The 25235-nt window shown below is 30.1% G+C and overlaps 4 protein-coding genes, 1 long non-coding RNA gene and 1 other non-coding gene across 10 annotated transcripts; 3 read left to right on the plus strand and 3 right to left on the minus strand.

The window, feature by feature from the left end:
• Positions 1-72, plus strand: TRNAT-CGU (transfer RNA threonine (anticodon CGU)). The gene has a single exon. It is a non-coding gene; the product is annotated as a tRNA-Thr (tRNA).
• A 154-nt stretch (positions 73-226) lies between these two features.
• Positions 227-2513, minus strand: LOC114177147 (nuclear transcription factor Y subunit B-1-like). 2 transcript variants are annotated; one of them, XM_028062401.2, is made up of 2 exons: positions 2359-2513; positions 227-1044 (listed from the first exon to the last, which is right to left on the minus strand). In XM_028062401.2, exons 1-2 carry the CDS (start codon positions 2414-2416, stop codon positions 443-445), a joined length of 660 nt encoding a protein of 219 aa, XP_027918202.1. In that variant the 5' UTR covers positions 2417-2513; the 3' UTR covers positions 227-442. The 2 variants fall into 2 exon arrangements, with proteins under 2 accessions (XP_027918202.1, XP_027918203.1); XM_028062402.2 differs by lacking the exon at positions 2359-2513 and adding an exon at positions 1119-1440.
• A 4867-nt stretch (positions 2514-7380) lies between these two features.
• On the plus strand, positions 7381-11162 carry LOC114175916 (nudix hydrolase 2-like). 4 transcript variants are annotated; one of them, XM_028060760.2, is made up of 9 exons: positions 7381-7540; positions 8198-8522; positions 9190-9255; positions 9382-9519; positions 9667-9744; positions 9828-9878; positions 9976-10010; positions 10390-10498; positions 10734-11162. In XM_028060760.2, the coding sequence occupies exons 2-9, from the start codon at positions 8334-8336 to the stop codon at positions 10929-10931; spliced, it is 864 nt and encodes a 287-aa protein (XP_027916561.1). In that variant the 5' UTR covers positions 7381-7540; positions 8198-8333; the 3' UTR covers positions 10932-11162. The 4 variants fall into 4 exon arrangements, with proteins under 4 accessions (XP_027916561.1, XP_027916562.1, XP_085527428.1 ...); XM_028060761.2 differs by having other exon boundaries at positions 7385-7540; positions 8294-8522; XM_085671302.1 differs by lacking the exon at positions 7381-7540 and adding an exon at positions 7691-8072.
• Positions 11163-12164: 1002 nt separating this feature from the next.
• LOC114176807 (nuclear transcription factor Y subunit B-3-like) lies at positions 12165-12916 on the minus strand. Its single transcript, XM_028061970.2, has one exon. The coding sequence runs from the start codon at positions 12822-12824 to the stop codon at positions 12432-12434; it is 393 nt and encodes a 130-aa protein (XP_027917771.1). The 5' UTR covers positions 12825-12916; the 3' UTR covers positions 12165-12431.
• Positions 12917-19281: 6365 nt separating this feature from the next.
• Positions 19282-23888, minus strand: LOC146888038 (uncharacterized). Its single transcript, XR_014993575.1, has 3 exons — positions 23764-23888; positions 23372-23661; positions 19282-19669 (listed from the first exon to the last, which is right to left on the minus strand). It is a non-coding gene; the product is annotated as an uncharacterized LOC146888038 (long non-coding RNA).
• Positions 19381-21074, plus strand: LOC114176964 (uncharacterized). Its single transcript, XM_028062166.2, has 2 exons — positions 19381-19651; positions 20520-21074. Exons 1-2 carry the CDS (start codon positions 19381-19383, stop codon positions 20813-20815), a joined length of 567 nt encoding a protein of 188 aa, XP_027917967.1. The 3' UTR covers positions 20816-21074.
• Positions 23889-25235: the final 1347 nt, after the last annotated feature.

Genomic DNA, 25235 nt, shown 5'->3' on the forward strand with positions numbered 1-25235 from the left:
GCTTCCATAGCATAGTGGTAGTGCGTTCGCTTCGTAAGCGAAAGGTCGCGAGTTCGATCCTCGCTGGGAGCTTTTTCTTTTTCAAAAATCGTTTTATTTATTTATTTATTTATTCATGTTATACGTTAATGACAGTACTATCTAACAAGTATCTCATTTTTAGTGGCTGAAACAGTGGCAACTTTAAGGGAACAACAGACAAACCACATTAAAAAACATCAGAATATCCAACACACAAGAGAAGTTATTGCATAGATTAACATAGACATAATTAGGATTAGGAATATCACAACTCCTTAATCCCATCCATTATAAAAGTTTACTACCAACGGTACTTTAATTACCGAGAGTTAAGCTAGTTAATTAAAGTCGTTGTCTTCATCTTCTTCTTCTTCTCTTGACTCATACTCAGAACTACTCAACACTCGTCACCATCATTAATTCACATGGAGCGAGAATTCGGTTCAGTACTTGGCATTCCATGGTGATGAGAGGACGCAGCGTTGGGTGGCGCAACGTAAGTCCCCATTGCAGCACCATAGTATCCATTGGGGTGAAACTGTGGAGGCACAAAAGCAGTGGGAACCCCAACACCCATAGGGGCGTATTCAATGGTCCTCTTCCCCAGCGATTCACCTCTCATGGAGGTTCGGTCACCCTCAAGCTCACGATACCTGTGAAGGTACATGGTCAGTGGTTCCATGTAGTCATCAAATCCAAGCTTGCTCATGGCCCAAAGCACATCCTCAGCAGTTATGGTCTTGCGCTGTTCCCTCTGGCAACGCTCGTTTGCCTCTCCGGTGATGAAGCTGATGTACTCAGACACACACTCTTGAATTGTCTCTTTGGCATCATCAGAGATCTTGGCATGTGGGGGGAGAATCTTCCGCATGATCCTAATCACATTTGCGATTGGCATGAAACGGTCTTGCTCCCTCACGGTGCATTCGTTGGTCTCATCAGCAGAGTGGTTGTTGTTGTTGCTGCTGTTCTCTCCTGATGCCTGCTGCCTCACGTTCATGTCTGGCACTGACGGCTTCAACCCTGTGAATACGTGAAGGTTAAGGTTATGCATATATAATAGTTTTTGGTTCATTTTATGTTACCGAAAAAACTACCTGAAAATGAATCGGTGGTGGATAGAAAAAGTTAGGGGATACACGTCAGGTTTTAACGAAGGTGATATGACCGAAAACCGAAAAGGAGTAAAAGGAGTGAGAGACTCACTTGAGAGCTTCAAACTGTGCTTTCTTGAGAAGAGGAATATGGGGAAAAGGACAAAAAACAGCTCTCAAGTCATAAGATTAATATTAAAGGGGACAGAGGATTCAAATAAACGGTCCTCTTTTTCACGGCTTTATTTTTGTTTTCATGCATTCGTCAGTGTGAAACGCATTTCAAAGACAAGGGGCTGGCTGCATCTGCATGCAACGCACCAGGATGGTCCACACTCGTTTTTTCTTTCAAACTTTTCTTTCAAGGAGAAAAATCAAAACAGTTCATTCACACCATTAGAGAGAAAACTATAGTGTTCAAAATAATGTATTTATAAAAAAAAAACAAAAAACAGAAGGGTTAGGGCTTGTTCAAAAATATTTATGGTTGGATTGGAATCTGCATAATGTATGTAGATATATTTGTCCGGCGAACACAGCATTGTCTTGGCCGGGAAGGAGGGTAAAAAAGAAGAGTTGTGGTGAGAGACAGATCCTTGTATTCTGATATATGATACTGCAGAATGCATGAATGCCACTTGTAACAAGCAAGTCAGAAACTGCATGCATGCATGCGTGCCACTTGTTCTATTCTAAAATGTAAAGCCATAACCCACTATTGTCATCATCTTCATTTCACCTTGTTGCTTTACAGAAACCAAACCACTCGCAGGCGCGCACTCAGATTAGGGAAACCGATGAAGAAAAAAATAAAAATAAAAATCAACCGCGCAGCTTCTAAGTTCAAAGTGACACACACACACACATATATCTATATATAGGATACGCAGATTTTGCGAAAAAGAAAGAGATCAGGAAATTAAATGCTGGAAATTAATGAAAGAACTGAATCCACTAAATGGCATCACGGGTCAGTGGATTTGGCAAGAAAATTAGGTGAAGACTGAAAAGAGAAATAGGTTACATGCATGGAAGAATCACCAAGACAGCTACTGCAGATTAAATATACATAGATATATTTCAGAAGTATATTAATATATACTACTGCTGGAGTCACATATACATATATGAAGTTAAAAAATTGATTAGAAATGAAAAGAAAGATGAAAATGACTGCAATAGAGAGAGAGAGAGAATAAAAATATTGGTAGTGTTATTCCACATAAATATTTGAATGGTTTACCAGCAGAGTTGGTGGTGTTGGGGAGCTTGCGGTAGCCATGAAAGCCTCCATTTTCCATGGTGACAGTGAAGTGATTGAAAAATGAAAATGAGAATGAAAGGGTTGGGTTGAGAGATAGCGTTGGAGTACTTGGCAAGTGTCGAGATTTATAGTGCTGAGTTTGGAACAACGTGTCGTTGAAGGCGATGCAAACGAGGAACGCGGCAATAGGCAATAGCCGGTCACAGACAATAAGACATCCCGTTATAAGGAACGGTCCTTTCGGATTGGAGACAGTGACGAGACCGACACCCGTAGGTTTTGTTTCCCTCCACATCGCATTAATGTAATGTTTGTTCTAAGTAAAAAGTGAACTGGTTTTGTTGATGGTTTCGAAAAATTAACATTAAAATATATTTATTATTAAAATTAATGAGTACTTAACTTTTTCATTTTCAAAAATAATTTCATATAATTATTATCATTACTTTGTCATTAAAATATATTTCCTCCTCTGTTTTTTTATTTGTTATGATGACAAATGTTTCACACTGTGTTCGTTTTCTGGAAAGTCATTAAAGGTCAATGGTTTAATAATAGCTTTCTTAGGAAACATGCACAGGTAGAGAAGAGTTAATAGATTTATGAAGGCAATACTTTCTCAGTTACCTGTGTGTTACGCTTTGTAGGTGGATTTGAAAGAGTAAATTTGATAGAAGAGAAAGTGAATGTAGAATTATTTGAATTAATGATTTATATGGAGTGAAATACACTCAATGTACACTTTGAAGAGTAAATAAAATGAGAAAATAAATGTGGAAATGAAAAAAATTATTTTATTTTAACTTTTTCTTTTTGATATAGAAGACATTTGTAAAGTGTAATAATTTTATCTTTAAATAAATTTAATTTTAAAAATAAATAATAATATGGTTAAATATGTTTTTTATTCTTTAATTTTTATTTAAAATTGGAATTGGTCCCTCTTAAAAATCTTGAATCAATTTAATTTTTTATATTTATAAATACGTGGATTTAGTCTTTTAAACCAAATTTTGTTAAGTTTATTTGAGGATTTGACATTTCAAACACATTTCATAGTATTTTAATTTGTTTACCTCGTTTGACACATGTTCACTTTAATATTAGTTGAAAAATTTAATAAAATTTGGTTAAAATGACTAAATACACATATTTACAGAGTTAAGAAATCAAATTGGTTCAAAATTCTCAGAAATTCTAATTTTAATTAAAAGTTGAAAGAGAAAAAACATATTTAACCCATAATAATAATAATGAATATATAATAATAATTTTGTATTTTTATTAATTAAAATGATTTTTTAATTTACTAATTTTAACACATAATTTTCTAACTTTTATAAACTCACGTCAAATCTCTTTGTTTCTCATCATATCTCCATTAATTCAAACAACCACAATTTCACCTCATTTTTTCTCTTAATTTTACTTCCCTAAATTTATATTCAAATAAGGAAAAGACTTAGAACCAAAGGAATTTGAGATAAAGTTTATAAAGTCGGTTAGTAATGTCATAGGTTTGATAAATTAAAAAATATTTTAATTGATAAAAATAAAAGAGTATCATATTGTCTTTGATCATACAAAATTAAATTAAATATAATTAATGTTAATTAATTAAAATGAAATGTGAGTTGTTATTTAAAGTAAAAAAAATAAAAATGATTAATTATTTAAAATAAAAAGGGATTTGTAGAAATAAAGATAATTAAATTTTGTTAAGTAATAATTAGATGTCAATAAATATTTAAAAGTATTATTATGAATATTAATACTATCATTATAATAATTAATAATAATATTAGTATAATTTTTAATATTATTATTTTTAACATTATTATAAGCGGATAGTTTTTTCTTCTAATTATTACTAATCTTCTCACAATAATAAGAAAATTATTTAGAATTTTGTGTGGATTGCGCATTTTGGCTCATTTGCAATGGAAGAAATCCATGTGTTAACATGCAAGGTACAGTCAACACAAGATTATACTTGAGCTATGGCAACAAACCTCAACTCGATGATTTTTTTTTTTCATATTCCATATTTTTTTTTAGTTTTATAAGCCTCATACATGACGATTAGACATTTGATTTTGTTTTCGTAAACAACTAAACTTGGTATGGAAAGTTATTTATTAACAAAGAGAATTAACGTGTGCAAACCACTATCAAGAAGAACAACCCACCTGAAAATCGACTCTCATTTATAACATGAGTGAGGAGAATTGATTCAGCTTATATATGAGAAGAGTATTGATTATTGGGTATAGAGGACGAGAAGAAAATCGATTCTTGGTGTTTTAGATGAGACAAAATTGATCCTCATATATGTTATAATATAAGAGAATCGATTTTCGTGTGACAGAGGTTCAATTTTTTTTCACAACTCGTCTTTTCTCCCAAAGTCGATTATGCTTCAGTTAGGAAAGAGAATAATTAATTATCCTATTGTATTTTTGAACAATTAAACGTGAGAGAATCAATTATCTCGTTCTCATAATTGATTCTCAACCTTCATGTTTGTTTGTTTTCTCCTTACCAATTCCTCCATCACTTCGCTCGTGAATAGTCCATTAAAATCACAGGGGCATATCTAGTATTTCGTTCAGGCCTCCGTGGTTTTCTTTTAAAATATTCTCATTTGTATGAAGGAATTTTGGTGAGTGTTACTCGCAAATCAACACTCGCATTTCCCTTCAAATTGGTCGAGCCAAACAAGCTTCCTACTCACTCCTCCTCGCTCGTGAACAGGAAACCCATCAAAGTAAACACATTGTTAATAAAATATCTTTCCAACTTTTATGTTTGGTTTAAGAGAATAATATTTAGATTTGAGATCTTTGATATAATATGAAGGGGAAACAAAGAAATAAAGTATTTAAAATAACAACTTCTTGAAAAGGATTGTTACATAAATGATGAATGGAATATGAACACACTTTAAACACTTAGAAATTTACACTACACACTTAAGAATTTCCTTAATTACCGATGGATTATTATCGACGATAATCAATATGCTGGTAAACTTAAATGTATTGACAACTTTTTTCAATAAATTTCACAAATTAATTTACCAACTAATATTTTTGTTGGTAACTTATCATTATAGTTACTAACGGTTAAAGCCATTGACATTATCCGTCGATAAATTATATTTTTGTCAATAATTTATCACTACAATTACTAACAATTAAAGATGTTTGCATAGTTTGTTGATAAATTTCAATTCTTATTACCGATGTATATATTTGTTGGTAAATTATCATTACAACTACAAAGAGTCTTATTTTGTTGGTAAATTTGTCACAAGTTTGGGTGACAATTTTTTTGCTCAATCAAATAATTTTTTTTTTTTTTGTATATAAAGGGAATATCGGTGAGAAGAAAAAGAGAACAAGAGAAGAAGAAAGGAGAACAATGGAACAAGAGAAGAGAATGAAAAGAGAACAAAAAGAGGAAGATGAGACAGAGGAGGTGGAAGTGACTCGACGATGACCCAGTGGTGACACTGCAAAGGGTGGGCGTTGACATAGAGTCGTGCCGGTGACGAGGAGGCATGCCAGTGACGAGGAGGTGTGACAATGATGTGGATGAATGTTAGTGATCCAATAATGACATAGAGGTAGAGGACGATAGTGATGGTGGTTGCCAAAGTTAAAGAAAGAGGTGGAGGAGGAGGAAGTGGAAGAAGAAAAAGATAAAAAAGGAAGACAAATAAGAGGATGAGTTGGAGTTGGTGGTGGTGACGGTGGTGGCACAACGATGGCGAGGAGGATAGGAGGAAGAGGATGACAAAATAAAGGAAAGAGAAAAGGAAGAAAAAGACTTAGTTGTATATTTCACCAACAACTTAAATTTGTCGGTAATTACCAACAAATATTTAGCGACGAGTACTTATAGACAAATTCATGGTCGTATGTAATTACATACAAATTTCTTTATCTATTAGCAAAGTTTATCGATAATCACTTTACTGACAAATTTTTAATTGTAAGGAATTCGTTGATAAACATGATTTACCAACAAATTTTTGCTATTATTGACTGATTACGTTTGTCAATAATATGTAAATTTCTTAGTGGGCTAACATTTATTTTACATTTATTTGAGAATTAAAGATTGATAATATCTTTTGAACATGAATAGTACTTACAAACGCTATACAATAACAATTAACTTCAATCTTGGCGACAAATATTCCATCTTCTATATTTATAATTTTTTTCTATTATTTTTTTTCATCATTAGAATTTCAACATTCTTTCAATAGTAAGTACATGAGTCAAGACTTGGGAGGTATGTAAGTGTGTATTCGTTTTGCCATTCGAGAGCTGAAACATGAGTTACAATCTCTTGAAAACTAAACCCATTTATTTGGTAAATAACATTTATGTTTCATGGAATGTAAAAATATCTTAAACGGCTGTTACAATCAAAGGAAAAACATACATGCTTTTATGTTTGCGTTGCATTCAAAAAGACCAACCTTGTGCAATAAAATTCCAAACATACACCAAATTTTTTAAAAAAAGATTGTTTAAAGTTTGTGCCTACACATGAATAAAGATATGCGAGGTATATAAATCTTAAAGAAAGATATCAAGAATTGTCATAATTTAATTTTACAATGGTATCTATTTTATGATATAACTTGTTTTAAATATGTGATTACACATGAGTTGATTTTTATTTGTATGCTTATTAAAAGAAATTTAGAAGTTGAGAAAATAAATTATAATTATTTTAAATTTTATAGTTTAATTTTTAAATAAAAAAAATCTGAAAAATGATTTATAAATTTAAAAAATCAATATATTTTGGAATTAAGTTTTAAAAGAATTTTAATTTAAATACTAATATTCAATTATCACTTCCGTCACTCGAAAATAATGTAACCTACTATGGTAAAATCACAAATATATTAAAAAATGTGTTTCGATGAGAGAAGGAAGTAAAGTAAACCAGGAATATATTTGCAGCACGTGTGTTGTGTTTTCAATTCAAAAATTGCGTGGTGGGTGTGGGCTTTCTCTTAATCATATCTCATACTTTCACATTTTTGGTTAGTCTAATTGAGACTCATTCAGGTTATTGACATGGATTGTTAGCATAGCAGGGCAAGCCAAAACAATCTCCTCTGACCGAACATTCAACGGTATTAACAAAACAACCTCAAACTATTTGCATTTCTGAATTTCTTTTGTCTGTTGGGTTTCTCGTATAAGTGTACTTGTTGAATCATTTCTTCATTGTTGATGTTCCTTCTATACCCTGTCACGTCGAGCACGAAATCAAATGCAAATTCTTTTGCTTTTCCGATCAATTTTTTATTGTTTTCAGCCTTTCTCAGCTTTATATCAACACTTCTGTTCTGCCCTTTGTGCAAGTCTTCACTTTTGTTTCGCAATTTTACCTACTTTAGTTAACAGTCATTTTAACCCCTTTTTCGGGTCTGTGTCTTTCCACAACAAGAACCCACATGTCAATCAGTTTATTTGTCACATCCCTTGTCAAGTAAAAAAGAAAACCCTCTTTTTTAATTATTGATAGAAGCATCTTTATAGTCTTCCCAAAGTTTTAAATTGCAGTCTGGGAACTCGAGAACAATACCAGTTAATGTAGCCAAAATTGATGTTGCAGATATTGAAAAACCCTTGACATTTTTTCTAATGTGTAGCATTTGGGTGGTAAACCGTTTTCTAAAACCTTGGTCTTTTTGAAATTGAGTTGAAAGTTGAAACAAATAATTCATGCTTCTATATAAGTGTGACAGACTACTGAAAATTGGTTTCAATGTTTTCCGTTCAATCAGGAAAATGGGCTGCGGAGACTGACCCTTTGTTTTCACTCTGGGTGGTGTTCCCTTTTTATAGGGAATTCAAGCTTAATAGTTTTATTCCCTTGGCAGTTAACATCAGAGAGCGGCAACCCTTGTTCCTGTTCCATCCATGTCAACCTCGATAGATTCATCCCTTACAGAAGCACAGATGACTGCAGAAGATCAAGTTCCAAAGATTGAACTGCTAACATGGACCAATGATGAGTATGATGGTGTTATTGTGGAAATGGACAAGCCTATGGATTCTGCAACCTTTTTGTCTATCCTCAGAGCTTCAATTTCACACTGGAAACAGCTGGTAGTCTCTCATACGGGTTCTTCATAGTTAACGATATCTTCCTGCTGATTTTATTCATTGGTCGGATACATACTGGGACATCTGCAAACCAGGCACAAGGCTTTTTCCATTTTAAAAATTGCATGTATATATACGTATTATATGTACTCCAGTTGTATGCAAAGAGGGAAACAAAACAAGCACTAAAATTGAGTTCTAGGTGATTGCATCACTGGCCTTCTTATCTTTCATTGCTCATATAGACTAGTTTCTTCTTTTTCATTAACTGTCGTTGATTATGCATGTGTATATTCTCTTTCATTCTGGTAATACTTGAATTCACCCAAAAATATCATTACTTCTGCTGACCCTCTCTATACAACAATGAAGTTATCTGCATAAACAACCTTCATTTCAATCTGCGTCGGCCTTAATTGACTTTATCCATAAGCAATGAAGTTTTCATAAAGTCCATTGTGTTTGAAATTAGCTTCAATTTTCATAAAACTAAATGTATTTGTCATAATGTGCAACTTGATTGACTCAAACTCACAATAGGGACGATTCAGAATATGAAAAATATTGGTTAGTATCGGGTATACAGTTTATCTTGACTACTTCTACTGGGAATCTAGAATCTTTCACCATCTTTATTTATTTGAGTCATTGACTTGACACTTTCTTGTAGGGCAAGAAGGGTGTTTGGATAAAATTGCCTATTTATCTGGCCAGTCTAGTTGAAGCTCTAGTTCAGGTATCTCTTTTTCTTATCTCGTTAATGATTGTTACACTTCTGAGGTTTGGTTAATAGTTGATGAAAAAATGAATTCAATATTATTCACCAACTTTTTTGTATTAATGTGGCACACTTTCTGTGCAGGAAGGATTTTGGTATCACCATGCAGAACGAAAATATTTAATGCTTGTATATTGGATTCCTGATTCTCCAGATACTATTCCAGCAAATGCCACACATCGCGTGGGTGTCGGATCATTTGTTGTAAATGAAAAACAAGAGGTATTTCCGTGATCACAAAGTAGTGCAACCACATGATCAGGATGTTGGATGTGCTAAATCCTATCTCCATACCCTAATGCTTGAGTTGAAATCAAATCTATTGGCATTTAGTTAAATGTTTCATTTCCGAACTATTCATGATCTTAGGTCCTAGTGGTTCAAGAAAAGACTGGACATTTTCAAGGAACTGGAGTCTGGAAATTCCCTACTGGCGTTGTTGATGAGGTAAATGTGTTGAATCTCTTGGAATTCTAGTGTAGGAAGTAAGTTACTTTTTTGTATATATTCTACTTATTCTACTTATACAGGGAGAAGATATTTGTGCAGCAGCAGTGAGAGAGGTCAAAGAAGAAACAGGAGTTAGTAATCTCTGTTATCTCAGTCATGAAATTGGATACATTTTAAAATTACCATTCTGATCTAAACCTTATGATTTTGTATTCTTGCAATTTTCAGGTTGATGCTGAATTTCTGGAAGTATTGGCATTCAGGTAGCATGTTTATATACAGATATTTCATTTTGTACATTTGAAAAGGAAGTTCCAATGGTTGAATATGGAGATTTGAGGAAATAGGGATTATTGAAAGGAAAATAAACGTCAATACATATTGTCCACCAAATACTAAACAATAGAAGAAATGTTCACAAACTACGAGCTTCTTCTTGGCCTAAACGTGGTCAGGTTAAAGTTTAAAGTTGTCAGTGTTGCTATATGCAGTAATAGAGTTACCATGGTTTATAGGCGAGAATGTGTTGACAATTCTATATATATTGCACATTCAATGTTGCTGGAAAAACTTATTATTGTTGACTCTACAATTAGATAACTGGAGTTCCTTTGTTCTTTCATCTGAATATCTGATCAACAGACAAAGTCACATGTCATTTTTTGAGAAGTCAGATCTGTTCTTTGTGTGCTTGCTGCGCCCTCTTTCTCCTGACATTCAAATACAGGAGCTAGAGATAGAGGCTGCAAAGGTACGAATGTTCTCTGTTTTCTGGGTAAAATGTTACATGTTTATGGATCATAATACCATAATTTCTGTCATTCCTTTCATTACTGCACATCTGGAGTATCTTTTTCAGAGATCATTTTACTTTAATCCATGCAAGTTTGGCAATAATTTGAATTTCTTCCATAAAGAACTTGAGTAAATGTAAATTCATCATAGCCAAAGACACATTGAATATTGGCTTTTATTCTTTGATGCAGTGGATGCCATTTGATGAATACGCAGCCCAGCCAATTATGGAAAAGTATGAGCTTATGAAGTACATCAATAATATATACTTAGCAAAGATTGATGGGCAATATTCTGGATTTACTCCTGTATCTACTGCGCCAAACTTCTCTAAGAAAAATATCTATCTTTATTTGAATGCTGGTGGCCTGAAGAAGAGCAATTCTTGACAAAGATTTATGCAATTACAAAGGATTAAATCTCAACAACTCATTATTGTTTGATTTATTGTGTGAACAACAATGTAGATCTACATTAGGAAATTATGTTTACATTAGTTGAATAAGACTGTAAGAGTAAAAGAATGAGCCAGAAACAAGTTTATTTAAGCCTGATTCAGCAAGCCTTTAATTCAAGAAACAATTGATGTGATAATGAAATTGAAGATGGTTTAAGAAAAATACTGATTTATGCTGAGTTTCATAAAATCTACTTAAGTTACTTTAGATTGTTGACAGTGATACAAGATGCATAATGTTAATGCACCTTTCCATTTGGTAAAGCAGAAAGAAAACAGTACCCGAAACATATTGAACTACACATGAACCGTATACTGAAGAATTTGAAAATAACTTCTCTCCTTCACTGCATTCTGGACAAAAGGCCTGTAAATACTAAACTACAGACAACACGAAACTACCAGAATATAGATATCATTCTATTGAAGAGCTTTTAAATGCTTCAAGTACGTAAGATATGTGACTGAAATATTTATATTTATACTACCATATAAAATCTAATTTGCTTTTGTCCATACTTTTGATGACAAGAAACTGTATTCTAATATAATTCTCTTACCACTGATTTTTTGCTTTTATTTTTCTCAATTATATTACTCCTTTTATTTCATGATTATTTATTCACGCTCGATTTATTTCTTAATTGTAAAAGATGTTGCATAACATTCACGAAAAAAATATTGTAAAAAGGTGTCATGGGAATAAAATTATCCATTCGTTACCTCGTATAATAAGGGTTTAAGTTTTGATCCTCTGAACTTGTAGTTCAGTTTACCATTACATTCATTCCTATCAGTTAAAGATTGACATATTTAAAACATTCATGTCTCTTCAAAGTATTTCAAAGTCCTTCCAGTTTTTTACTTATAAGCTCAGCCATAACCTAATCTGCAATACTCCATATCTGTAAATCATTTTACACTGCGGTACCATGTTTTTGACCAATCTTCACACAATATATAGCTGAAATTTTTAATTTACAATAAAGAGTTAATAGCACTCAAATTATATATGTCATATAAGATTAATATGATAGTATTGGATTGTTCTTTTTCTGAAGTAAAGGTAAAGCAGTAACTACAAACAGTACTTGTCAAAGCAACGCAGAGGATGTCTATCAAGTCACCTACTGGAAATGGAAAAACTAGAAAACTTTTGGAAATATTTGCAGCTTAAATATTTCACCCTCTTTCATTATTTAAACCTCAAATGCAAACCACTTAGAAATTGGAATGTATACATAGTATATTGCAATTGAAACAAGCCTAACAATTCCTACTCTTAGTTCCTGTCCCTGCAGCAAACTAAGATGAAAAGGAATATGATAAAGATCCTAAATCCCTATAAGCATCCATAAGTATTACCTATATTCACAATAACAGCAGAAATAGAAACAACAAACTTTTTTATATGATGATCATGAATATATGATCACAGTGGATTTGCATAAAGGCCATGGTGCTTCCCAATCATAGCAGTTTTTTCCCCTTCCATCTCCCTGTACTTGTGCAGATAAGCTTTGAGGGGCTCTGCATAATCTTCAAAGCCAAGTGAGGCCATGGCCCACAGAAGATCATCACCGTTGATGGTTTTTCTTTTCTCTTTCTGACACTTATCAGAAGCCTCTCCTGTTACAAAACTGATGAACTCTGACACACACTCTTGCATGGTTTCTTTTGATTCTTTGGAAATCTTAGCGTTGCCCGGTAACACCTTCTTCATGATCCTTCCCACGTTGGCTATGGGAAGGAGCCTGTCTTGCTCTCTGCAAATTGAAGATTCATTCTTTCCTCCTCCTGACTCGTTATCAGATTCAGCCATCATACTATCACTATGCAAACACTCACTCACCCACCAAACACAACCTTATTACTTACATACACATACATATATACGTCTTATTTCTCTTTATATCCGTGTTTAACATAATTATATATACTATTTAAGATGGTTTCAACTAGAACAATCTTGTAATATGTGCATTTATATCCATTTTCGTTATCATAAAGAAAAATATATTTTAACAACTAAATTTTAACGACGTTTTTCTTATTATTTCAGATAACATCTTTAAGTGATTTTTTATTTTCTTATATTAAAAATCATTTAAAAATATATCACTTCAAATTGTAAATTAAAAAATATCATGGTAGGGTATGTGTACTATTATGAAATGTGGTGTATAGGTGAATAGTGAGGTAAATTAATTGATTAGTTTAAAGAAGAAGTTAGGTGTTTAGAGGGAGAAAAGTTAATAAGGTTGGTTGGGTTATTTGAATAGAGACATATAAAATGTCATTTTTTTAGGTTGGATAAGAGGATTGAGTTAACAAGGAAGCTTACTTAAACTATCATAATGTTTATATTATTTGAGGTTTTATTTTGTTTCATTCTGTTGACCATTATTGTTGTGCCATGTGAATGGTTTTAGGCCGTTGATGGAGGAGATAGCTCCTTCACGTGTAAGTTTAACAAACCTTTTGCAGCTCTGGGTCCTGTTAATAATAATAAAATAAAAAAAAAAAAAAAACTTGTGGGTTTTCTTGAATTAAAACATATTTTATTTTATTTACATTGAAAGACAGAAATCAGAAAAGGCGCACATTTTTTGGTGACTCAGCATCTAATGGCAACATCTATCCTGTTATGTTTGAAAATGTAAATACCATGAATTACTGATTTTAATAATAAAATATTATATTTCACTAATAAAAATAAATATAAACAGAATAACTATAATGGGTAAGAAAAATGAAATAAAAAACATCTCAATCAATTACACAATAATTATAGTTTATATTAAATTTGAACAAAACTAAACAATACCCTATTTCAATTTTATGTTTAGTTTGTGTGACTATTTAGTAAAAAAGATTAACTAAATCAATTTAACACTCCTTATTATCAAGAGCTATAAAAATAATGGTTAACTTTTCATGATATATTAAAGAAAAAATGAATCTTTTTTATTAAAAATGTAATTCTATGTTTCACATTTCTTTAATAGAAGCTTAGAGTGTGTTCATTTGATGTTGAGTGGTAAAGCGAAGACGGATTAGGTAATATTTTATGTGTTCGTTTGGCAAGTTTTTAGAGGAAAGCAATGTGGTGATTAGCCAGATATAGTAGGAATATAATCTCGTCTAATATGCAATGATTTGAGTAGATTCACTTAGTTAATGTCAATTTTATCCTCTTTTTTCACATGCATGTTGGTAAGGTAGCATGGTCTGTAATGAAAGATTTGTGGGGGTTTGTTTGTGAGAGATCTGATCCCCATTGTAATGGAACAGATATGTGGGGACTTAGTTGGGATCCGATCTCCATGTCATGGAATGAGTTAAAAAAATTTTCTTTCATAATTTTTTGTTTCAATTTTAGTGGTTAAAAAATTATGAAAATAGATTTATTCATACAAATATCAATTTATACTACTTATTAAGTGAAAGACAAAATGGTAATCTCACTTATACTTCTATTAAAACATATTTTTTAATTTATAACATCAATCAAATCTCTCACAAACTTTCACAAAAATTACTTCTAAATTTACTTACAATCATCTCTAAATCCCTTAAATAACACATAATTCACTCTTAAATCCACTCAAACCCATTCACTCACGCCCTCTCAGATACTTTCCCTCAAGTGAACACACTACCGTATCTTTACACGCTAAAAGCTCACAAATAATTAAGTAAAAAGAAAAATGATTATTAATTAAATAATATATGGAGAAACACATAAGAATATATCATATTACATCACATACCATATAAAAATTCCGTACTATTTTACTACATACTATATAATTATGTTATTTTAATAAATGTATTTTTACGTATTCTTTAAATAGACACTAGATCATAAAAAATATGGTGAATTTTCACAGTACAAATTATATGGATTCACATTCCTATTTTTAAAATATTTGTCTAAATTTAAAATAGAGAGAATTATACTTTAAGTTGTGTTAAAAATTCTTCCTACATTTGCTTTATTATAGTAGATCTATATATCAAATTTCTTTTATCAAACAAAAGCTGTATATGAGTATCAGATTTAGCAGCTCCATATCTTTTTTCTGCACTTTTATATGCGTAACAAGTGTTCAAATTAATTATTCATATATATATATATATATATATATATATATATATATATATTTAAAATATTATATGTTGTATAATTAATAATTCTATTTTAAATTATAATTTGAAATTATATATATAAATATATATATATATATATATATATATATATATATATATATATATATATTGTTGAATCTTTTGATGGAAGATCACAGAAAAATACAACACAACATGACTCTAACCCGCTAATAAAAAATTGTCATCACTCTTAATAAAAAATTTCAAGACAATAAATTTATGGGTCTTTATTCTTTATATGTTGCTCAACTTTGTCATACTTATTCAATGTGAGACTTAAACTCACACTTGAATTCTCAACCTATATATTTTAATTATAAATTTAAAAAATATTACAAATTATATAATTTAAAATATATTCAAAAACATATTTTAAATTACAAAATTTATAATCTAGATTATAAAATTTATATTACGTTTTTAAATTCTGTAATTCAAAAATACATTTTGAATTTTAAAATCCAACAAATATGTTAGAAATACATAATAGATTATAAATCAGGATTACACTTTTGAATTTTATAAAATTTACAGGCGCATTCCAAAATTTAAAAGAGAATGTGATTTTGTTAGTTGATCAAAATTTTTACTTCAAAATATCTACAAAAATAAATCTTTTTGAGTTATATCTTTTTAGTGGTGTTTGGTATGAATGTGTTTTGTCTCTAAATAACACAAGTAAACATCATTTCAACGTTAATAATAGAGACAATAAAAAGAAGTGCACCATGCATATGTCTGTGATAAAATCTACCACGAATATTAAATAAGTACTTTTAATGGATAAGTATGAATAATGTGTGAAAATATTTTTGTTATCGGCTTATTATTAGTTAATGAAAACGAATACTTGATTCATAGAAATCTAATTTATGGATATCACCTATTAAGGATAATAAATAAAATTATATTTATAAGAATTATATGAATACTTTGTATTGACAGAGATATTCATGAATAAATAAAAAATATTCATTATATTTATAAATACACACGAATATAAAAAAATTATAAACATTTTTCTAACAATACTAAACAAGTAACAAAATAAATAAAGGAACAAATACTAAGTAAAACGATGGATAGCTTATAACTACTACTCGTCGCCTCTCAACCATTAACTTATTATATTAAATGCACGTGTATATTTAATAAATACAACACATAATATTATTGTGGTTGTTAAATACATATATTGAATTCGTTATTAAGTGTAATATTAATTAATTATTTAATAAATAAAATGAATAACATTTTTAATGATTACATGCATATACTGTATTTTGTAATAATTAATTTATATTTAATAACAGATTTTGAATAAATATATAATAAAGGATGTATTATTTTTTAAATATTAATATTCTTAAAAAGTTTTATATATATATATATATATAATGTGAATTTGTTTTATGAATTTAAAAAGTTTTATATATATATATATAATGTGAATTTGTTTTATGAATTTAACTTCCTTAGCACCAATAATGACAATCAATACTAAATTTAGACTATATTATTAATATGATATAAAAAATTTCACAAATATATCGATTAATTTTATATAATGAAATTCAAATTTTTAAAAAATATTTAAGAATTTGACCCACTAACGCACCTCTAACCTAATGGGATCTTTCAACCTGAAGGATATAATACCAATAAGGTATGAGTCTGACCCGTACACAAAGAATTGACACTCTATAATCGGTTTGTGTTTTTTCTTTTTTTATCTTATATGTTATTAAATTTTATCATTTTGAGTCGTAATTTACTAATGCAGTTTTGACTTTTAACTCGGGTGATATGATTTGGTTTTAGAGCAAATGACACATAAAAACGCAGTGACAATTTTGTAAATTTTATAGACTCGATCGTTGACGTAACTGAAGCATATTCTACTATAACCTTTAGTTGTTAAGGAACAGAAGCCTATAAATTTACAAAAATTTCAAAATTGCCACTCTTTTTTTAATTAGTTTATTTTATTTTATGATTTAAAAAATGACACAAATATATTGATTTGTATTAATTTTATATAATAAAAAATTGAACTTTTTAAAAATATTTAACAATCTAACAATCTAACCCACTAACATTTGAGAATCTAAGTGTGAGTCTAAATTTCATATTGAATAAAAATGAGTATCAAATAAAAGTTGAGCACCATATAAGAATGAAGATCTATAAATCCATCGTCTTAAGGTTTTGGATTAAGAGTGGTGTCAATCCCTTATGTGTGGGTTGAGCTCATATCTCATTGATGTTGTATCTATTTGGTTATCCTCTCTCGAAAGATCAACACTAACACACCTCTAACCTAATGAGTCTTTCAACTAGAAAGATACAAACCAATGAAACATGAGTTCGACCCGTACATAAGGAATTGACCCTCTACAATGGGTTTATGGGTCTTTTATTTTATATATTGTTTAACTTTCTCAGATTGACATCACCTTCGATCTTTTACATTATATTATTATTCAACTTTCTTATTTTTAATCAAGTATTAAATTTCCAACTTAATCCATTTTCAGTTTTGTTTTTGAAATACATGTTTCAAACATTAAATATTTAATAGCAAAATCCAAGTATTATTTTAAGGAAAATTATCTCTTGACAAACAAAATTTTGACAAAGTTAACAAAGTTTCTAAAAATAGAATTAAATTTGATTAAATTTTTATTTTTTAATTAAAATAAAATAATAAAATAATATTTTTTTACCTAAATAAGAAAGTTTATCAAAACCTTGTTAAAATATTTTGTTAACATATCATAACTCTTTTATTTTAATACCTTATGCTTCATCATTTCTATCGTGTCATATTTTTTTATCAATAGATTATGTTCCTGAGAGTTAATACTAGTTATTGCTTTTAAATTAGCTATAGCCGTACACCATAATTGTTGACCTGCAATGTGTAGTTGAAACAGGCTTGAAAAAAAATATATGGTCAAAGTTATGCCACCAACATTATCTATATGCCTGTCATTCGTGGATGTTATTCAAATCCATTGGTAGGATGACTAATAATATTTGATTTTTTAAATTAAATGACGTTGAGAATGAGTATAAATATATTTTTATTCCATTTTTATACACGTTTTAATTTTTATTTTTATTTTTATATTTATCTTTATTTTAAATTATAAATATATTTATTTTGTTAGGAAATTTTTTGATAAATTTTTATTTGCTTTTTAGTTTTGTAATTTATTCCTAAGATACATATTTTATATTTTATTTAATTATCATTTTATACTTTTTTATTTTATATTTATATAATTATAATTTTTTTAATATTTAACATTGAAAAAAGTATATGTATATCTTTTTTATTTTTTTCAAAAAATTATTTAATTAATATTTGGAATGAGTAAATATATAACCGTTATTTAATTGAAATAAAGATAAAAATGAGAGAAAAAAAATTACATTTATGCGTATTGGCATCCGTAGTTCACTCTTAAACTAATTTTATTAACAGAAGAAATAATTAAATTCAGAATATATACGTAGCAGTAGACGATAATATATAGTAGGCCACCAACCTCATACCTCATACCTTATAACTTCCTTTTCTAACTTCCAACTTCTTTCTTCTCTTATTCGCATTCCTTTTCTCCAACCTAATTTTTCTATCTTTATACCAATGTTAATCCCTTTAACATCAAGCATTAAAGAAACTCATTACACATTACTATAATTTATTATGCTCCATGAAATTAACCAGTGATGTTTCAAAGGGAAATATTAGTAAAGTATTTATTACACCGAAAATGATATTTTGACTACTAAATTTTGACAACTTTCTCTTAGAACATAAGATGATAATTTTTAAGTGATTTTGAAATATCGAGAATGAAAAAATAAAAAAAATGGAAAACCATTTAAAAAATGACACATAATGTAATAAGAGAAAGTTGTCAAAATTTAATAGTAAAAAAAATATTTTCCTTATTACACCACCGTTATCTCTCTTTTTATTTTCAACCAATAAATTTGGTTTTGACACATTAAGACGTAATATTTGATTAATTAATAAATGGGATAGGTTAACTAAACATCAAAGTCAAACCTACAGGGGCAGTTTGGGAAATTTGAGAAGGCAATGGAATCACACAGAGGCTTATATATAAATGCAAAGGAAGTAGCACCTCATAATTTGTATTGTGTTGTCTCTGGAGAGGATTCAAAATATATATATGTTTCTTAAAGTAGCCAAAGTTGATAAACAAATGAACACAAAGATGATGAGCTACTCATGCGGCTGCCACACCCTTGTCATGCTACTTTTCATCTTCGTGCTTGCATCTCTGGCCGCTGGAGAGGACAACCCTTTGTTAGAGTTATTATCAAACAGAGATGAAGTGGTGCACATTGCAGGCTATGGAGAGGAGAAGCTATCCACAGTCCTCATCACAGGTTCAGTTACTTGTCAGGCACCACACCAACCTCATGCATGGCCACTGCAAGGTACCTGGATTTCCAAACCTACATATCTTCAACTTTAGTTAGTACATGTTATGTCAGATTTTATATCGATTATATCAATTACAGATAAAACAATTTTATATTATAAGTCGATTTCATATTATTGAGTTACATTTAAGATTTACTCAGAATTATATATATAAGTTTGTAGCATGCAAATATGAGTTACATTAAATGGCATGTTAATAGGTAATTAGGAACTTGCATGTTCCAAGTTTATATGTCAAACTAAGAAGATATATATTCAGACGCATGTCAGATGAGAAGAAATGCGTGTTTGGGGGAGTGGTGTGTTTTGTGTGGAGCAGGTTGAAAGTAAAGGAAGAAGCAGATGTTTCTAATAATATTACACAATGAGTTAATGGATTTGGTATCTCCATTATCAATGTTTTCCTATGACTAAATGGTTTTGGTAGAGAGAAGAATCGATTATAATGTTTTTCCAAAATACTATAAAAGTATTGTCTGAAAACAAATTGTAATGCTGCACAACTGAAGATCTGCAGTTGGTGTTGCATTGTTTTGGTGGCAAGCGAAGGCTTGTTTGGTAGAATTTCTGCTTCGGAAAACAACACAAGTTTTGATTATAATTCACTAAATCTCTTTGGTCATTATTGATCAGCTGTCTGTGTTTGATTGTAACATAAATGAAAAAGCAAATTAATGGATGGCAGGCATAAAATACAATGACAACGAGTCCCAACCTTTCATGTCAAATAGTAGATGAAGGAAAATTCTTTTCCACCCCACCAATGGAAAAATATAAACAAACACTATTCTTGATTATACATACGATGATAAATGAATAATTTTTTTCTCATTGGGGTGGTTAAATTATGATTTGATGCAGGAGCTTGGGTTGGTTTGAAGTGTGACAGCCATGGGAGAAAGTGGAAGGGGAAAGGGTCAGTGGTAGCAAGAGGTGTAACTGATGAATTTGGAGAGTTCATAGTTGATCTCCCTTCTCACCTTCATGCTATTCCTAACTTGGAAAAGGTATGTTCAGTAAAAATCCATCGGATTCCAAAGCGATCATTTTGTCGAGCAGTTGGTGTGAAGAAACAGAAGGAACTCAGCCTCTCTTCCTTTGGCAATGGCATTCGCACTTACAATGCTGGAAACATAAGGATCCAGCATGCCACTTAATTAACTTCCAATCCACTGCACTCACACCACGCAAACATGAATCTTCAACCATGCCTCATTAGGATGGCGCTTAAAGTCACCGTATTGGGTTGCATGCGTTGCTTTTAAAACTGTCTTTGTGCATAATTACATTCTCTTTCACTTTTGTAAAAGACCAGTGTTTGGTGATGTAGTTGAGAAGTTCATAGGAATTGTTCCTTCATACTATTTTTCAAACCAGTTGTGCCCACTTGCAATATCCACCACGGGGACCTTGAAATTTTGTGTCTACTCTCTCAACCTTAATTTAGCTCAACTAACATTCATTTTGCAAGATATTGTTCAAGAGATGTGGAGTCTCAAGTCTTTCTGAAAACCTGCTGTTGCAGGTAACATATACATTAACACATCTCATGATTAGATTAGTCAAATACATAATTTCCAAATATAAAAAAGGTTTATTTACGCCAAATATCTTCTAAATGAGTCAAATCATTACAAACTATTTTTTTATTTTACTTTTAATATTTTAATGTTATAATATGATTTCACAACCAAAAACATTAACGTAAAAAATAAAATTGGAAATATAGAAAAGCAATATATATATATATATATATATATATATATATATATATATAAAATAAAAAAAGTGACTCAATTAAAACAATAATGACCTACACTACAATTAATCTATGAATGTTTAGACTATTAAGTTTATAGTCAGATCAAGATAGCAAATAGATCAAAGAGACAAATAGAGAATCATGCTATCTTTCTTCTTTTCCCTCTTTCAAACACTCAATATATACTTTCAAAATAATCCAAACTATAAGGAAATATTTTATGGCAATATGTTTTGCATAGAAAAAAGCCTTAAGTGCCATTAATAAGGGCATATTTTACTGTATATTCATTTTAGGAAATTATTTTTTTTCAAACATTATATATATATATATATATATATATATATAATTTTACTTGAGATTATTTAATCCAAAGTTGCACTAAAAGAAAATAAATACATTTTATAAACAAAACTTAACTATTCGACAAAGATTCTAGCTCAACACAAGACCAGACATAGATAGTTGAGGTTCCAAATGTCTTTTACACTTTATCTCTTGTCCATCAAGATATCAATGTTGAATTCTTGTCTTCTAGTAATTTAGTCAAATGACCTAAGATATATAAGCTTGTAAAATATTAAAAATGAAAAGGGAAATTTTTGGTGACACGTCACGAACTAAAACTTGAGTTGAATTAAACAGTATAATGAGAGAAGTAAAATGTAGCCTAAGATTCCCCTTAAAAAAGAAGTTCGGTATTTGAGTATATTTTTTAATTTTAAACACTTTTGTCTTTTGCAAATTTATTAATTTGTAATTTAATTAACATTGTCTCTTTGATTTTATTTAATTTTAGATTTTATTGACTTGGAAAAAAACTCATGTCAAGTGTCAAGAGAAGTGTTATTGAGAACTTTGTAAACCCACAGGCAAGAGTACTGAAGATTCTAAATTATGAACAGGTCTCAACCTTAAAAAGACCTTGTTTAATATAATCAAGAATATGATTACTAGGGGCATAAAAAAGTTTGTCCCTTACACATGCTTTCTGCGGGCAATAAGGTTTTAGTTGATAAATCAAGGGAAACAATTAACTCTCAACATGAACTTTCGAAACGAAGAATTTCTTCTTAAGAAGGAACAAGACAGAGAATGTACACTATAATTTTCGTAAGATATAAGATGAATGCGACTTGAAATTAAAAGTATGAGAAAAATGTCATACATATGTCTAAGTTCAATACTATAAAATGATAATGATAGGGGATGTCACAATTGAGATTGCTAAAATGGAGAGAGACGTTTAGGGTTATTTGTGAGAGCAAAATACCTACCAAACTCAAACAAATTTTAATATATTGCTATATTTTCTTTATGGTAGAGGATGTTGAGATTAGAAAGACAGGAAAAATGGTTGGAGTGACAAAAATGAGAATATTAAGATGGATGCGTGACATAAAAGAATATATGAAATGATTTTGAATAGGAGAAGATAATGGTGTAGTCATCGTTTTGGAGACCCCAACAAGGAAGAGGAGTGTTTAGAAGGTTTATATCCTGTGAAAAGAAGGACTTTGGAAGAAGTAATCAAGAGGGGTCTCATGATAAATAACATGCTTCAAACTTTGTTCTTTAATTGAATAAATGGCCAACAAAACTTGGGTGCTGCCTGATATCAAGAATTCTATTACATTTGTTCAAGAAAAACAAGAATAGATGTTTTTGATTTCTTTGAAGGATTTATCTCCCAAAGTTCAGCACAGAACTCCTGTGGGATATAAAACCAATGGTACAGATGAATCTAGAATGTCATGTGACATAGCATTAAGCTATGTTGGCATAGTCACCAGAAATTACTATGAACAAGAACAAAACCAGGAACCCAAAACTAAGGTCTGAGAAGTCAGAACCAATTGGCAGGTAAAACGGTATTGGCAAAAGTTCAAAGAATGTAATGCAACAGTAGAAAACTAAAAGGAGGAGGCAAAACAATGAAATGGGCACTCACGAAGTGACTGGGTTCTGTCTATATGTCGACAAGTGGGAATGGTCGGCTACGTGTTCGATGTTTTGCCTCAAAGACTCGAATCGAAGGCCTCTCGCACGTTGAAAGTTGAAAAACCCTTTCTCGCTGTCCTCATCTGTGACTCATTTCTTAAACTACCACAGTGATGAATGAATCGGTGGAGCGATGAAAAAAAGGACGGTTATGGTTTTGCACATAGCCGAATATAGCATGAACCATCATGGCGGGGACCCAGTGGAGTGGGCCCGTGGGTAGTGGATCCAGCATGGGCCCTGTATCAGTATGTGTAGCCATCAATCTTGTCTGGGCTAAGAAAGTCAAAAGGAAATGGTGGTGTCACTGAAACACTAGATTGATGAATCAGTTCTGCATACCTTTCTGCTTCCAAGCTTTTGTTTCTTTCTCTTTTCAAGCTCACGCCAATTCCTCCAATAACTATCGTTTGTCTATTTCCAAAACCAGTTCTCCGTAGCAACTCATTTCTCTCTCGGGAAAAATCTCAAATATAACGTTTCCAACAATTATTCATTTATTTCTATTTATTCTTGTAAGCTTTTGATTTAGTATTCAAGGGGTGGCAAACGGACAGAACGGGCGTTTTGGCTGGTCCGACCTGTTTTTGATCGTTTTATTTTTAGTTTGTCAAAAATAGATTAAATTAGTCTGATCCGTCATTAGTATATATAAATATATATATATATATATATATATATATATATATATATATTTGTTTATATAATATTGAAATTTTTATTTTTTATTTTTAAACATAAAAAAATTAAAAAAAAAACGAGTTGATACATTTCTTATATTTTAGCAATAACTATTTTTTTTTATATAAACATAGGAAACAAGAAATAGAAACTCAAAAAATCCTAAATATTTATAAATTTGTTTAAAGGTAATAGTAGCTTTAAAGATAAATTTTAATTTATTGGTTTAATTACTCAGAAATTACCTACTTTAGTAGAGGTGTGTCAATTAACAGTTTTTTAAAAAGTGTCAATTACATCTCAACTTTTGTAAAAAATGTTTCAATAACGTCCCTTTCAAACAGAAATCATTAACGTCATACCACATGTCAATCTATGGTTTTTTTTTTTTTGCAAAAAAAAAATACCATGTATCAAGTCTCTAGTGTGACATGTGACATGTGACACGTGATAATGCAATGTCACATGTTAGTGTGAGTATCAAATTTCATTGTGTTGATCTTAAAATAGTCATCATGTATGTCTTTCTGATTTAGTATAGTCTCCATGTATCTGAATCAATTTTATCTCAAATTTTTTAATAATTAATATATTTTTGTAACCCAATTTTTAATAAAATAAAAACTAATTAAGTATAACTATTTTTAAAAAAATAAGTATTGATATTTATATCGTTTCTATCTCATTTCAGACCAAATTTATTATTTGTATAAATATTATACTAATATTTTTTATTAAAAATGACTTTTTAACATATTACTTTATTAATTATTTTTTATTAAGTACTCACGTTTTATTGATTATTACTTTTTTTTTTCAAAATAGAAAATTATTGTATTTCACTAATTTTAAACCAATATTTTTATTTGTATGAATTTATACTAATATTTTTTATTAAAAATGACTTAATAAAATGAATTTTACCAAAAAATTTTAATATAAATATCAATACTTAATTTTTGAAAAAATATTTATACTTATTAGTTTTAATCTCATAAAAATAGATTTTAATTATTAAAAAAAAATTAGGTCAAAATTGAATTTGTGAGATATAAGTAGGGACTAAATTGAGTAATTGAAACTTATATGGGAGTTAATTTGATATCAAGATAATGACATTAACACGTGACATT

The sequence above is a fragment of the Vigna unguiculata genome, chromosome 3 (genome assembly GCF_037176805.1).
Source record: "Vigna unguiculata cultivar grain cowpea cultivar isolate G323 ecotype 2 chromosome 3, ASM3717680v1, whole genome shotgun sequence".
Lineage (NCBI taxonomy): Eukaryota > Viridiplantae > Streptophyta > Magnoliopsida > Fabales > Fabaceae > Vigna > Vigna unguiculata.

Coding starts and splice junctions, on each gene's coding strand:
- LOC114177147 (XM_028062401.2), bottom strand. CDS start 2,416: ATGGAAAATGGAGGCTTTCATGGCTACCGCAAGCTCCCCAACACCACC. Junction 1,045..2,358: donor CAACACCACCAACTCTGCTG/GTAAACCATTCA, acceptor ACGTATTCACAG/GGTTGAAGCCGTCAGTGCCA.
- LOC114176807 (XM_028061970.2), bottom strand. CDS start 12,824: ATGATGGCTGAATCTGATAACGAGTCAGGAGGAGGAAAGAATGAATCT.
- LOC114175916 (XM_028060760.2), top strand. CDS start 8,334: ATGTCAACCTCGATAGATTCATCCCTTACAGAAGCACAGATGACTGCA. Junction 8,523..9,189: donor TTTCACACTGGAAACAGCTG/GTAGTCTCTCAT, acceptor ACTTTCTTGTAG/GGCAAGAAGGGTGTTTGGAT. Junction 9,256..9,381: donor TAGTTGAAGCTCTAGTTCAG/GTATCTCTTTTT, acceptor CTTTCTGTGCAG/GAAGGATTTTGGTATCACCA.
- LOC114176964 (XM_028062166.2), top strand. CDS start 19,381: ATGTTTCTTAAAGTAGCCAAAGTTGATAAACAAATGAACACAAAGATG. Junction 19,652..20,519: donor TCATGCATGGCCACTGCAAG/GTACCTGGATTT, acceptor GATTTGATGCAG/GAGCTTGGGTTGGTTTGAAG.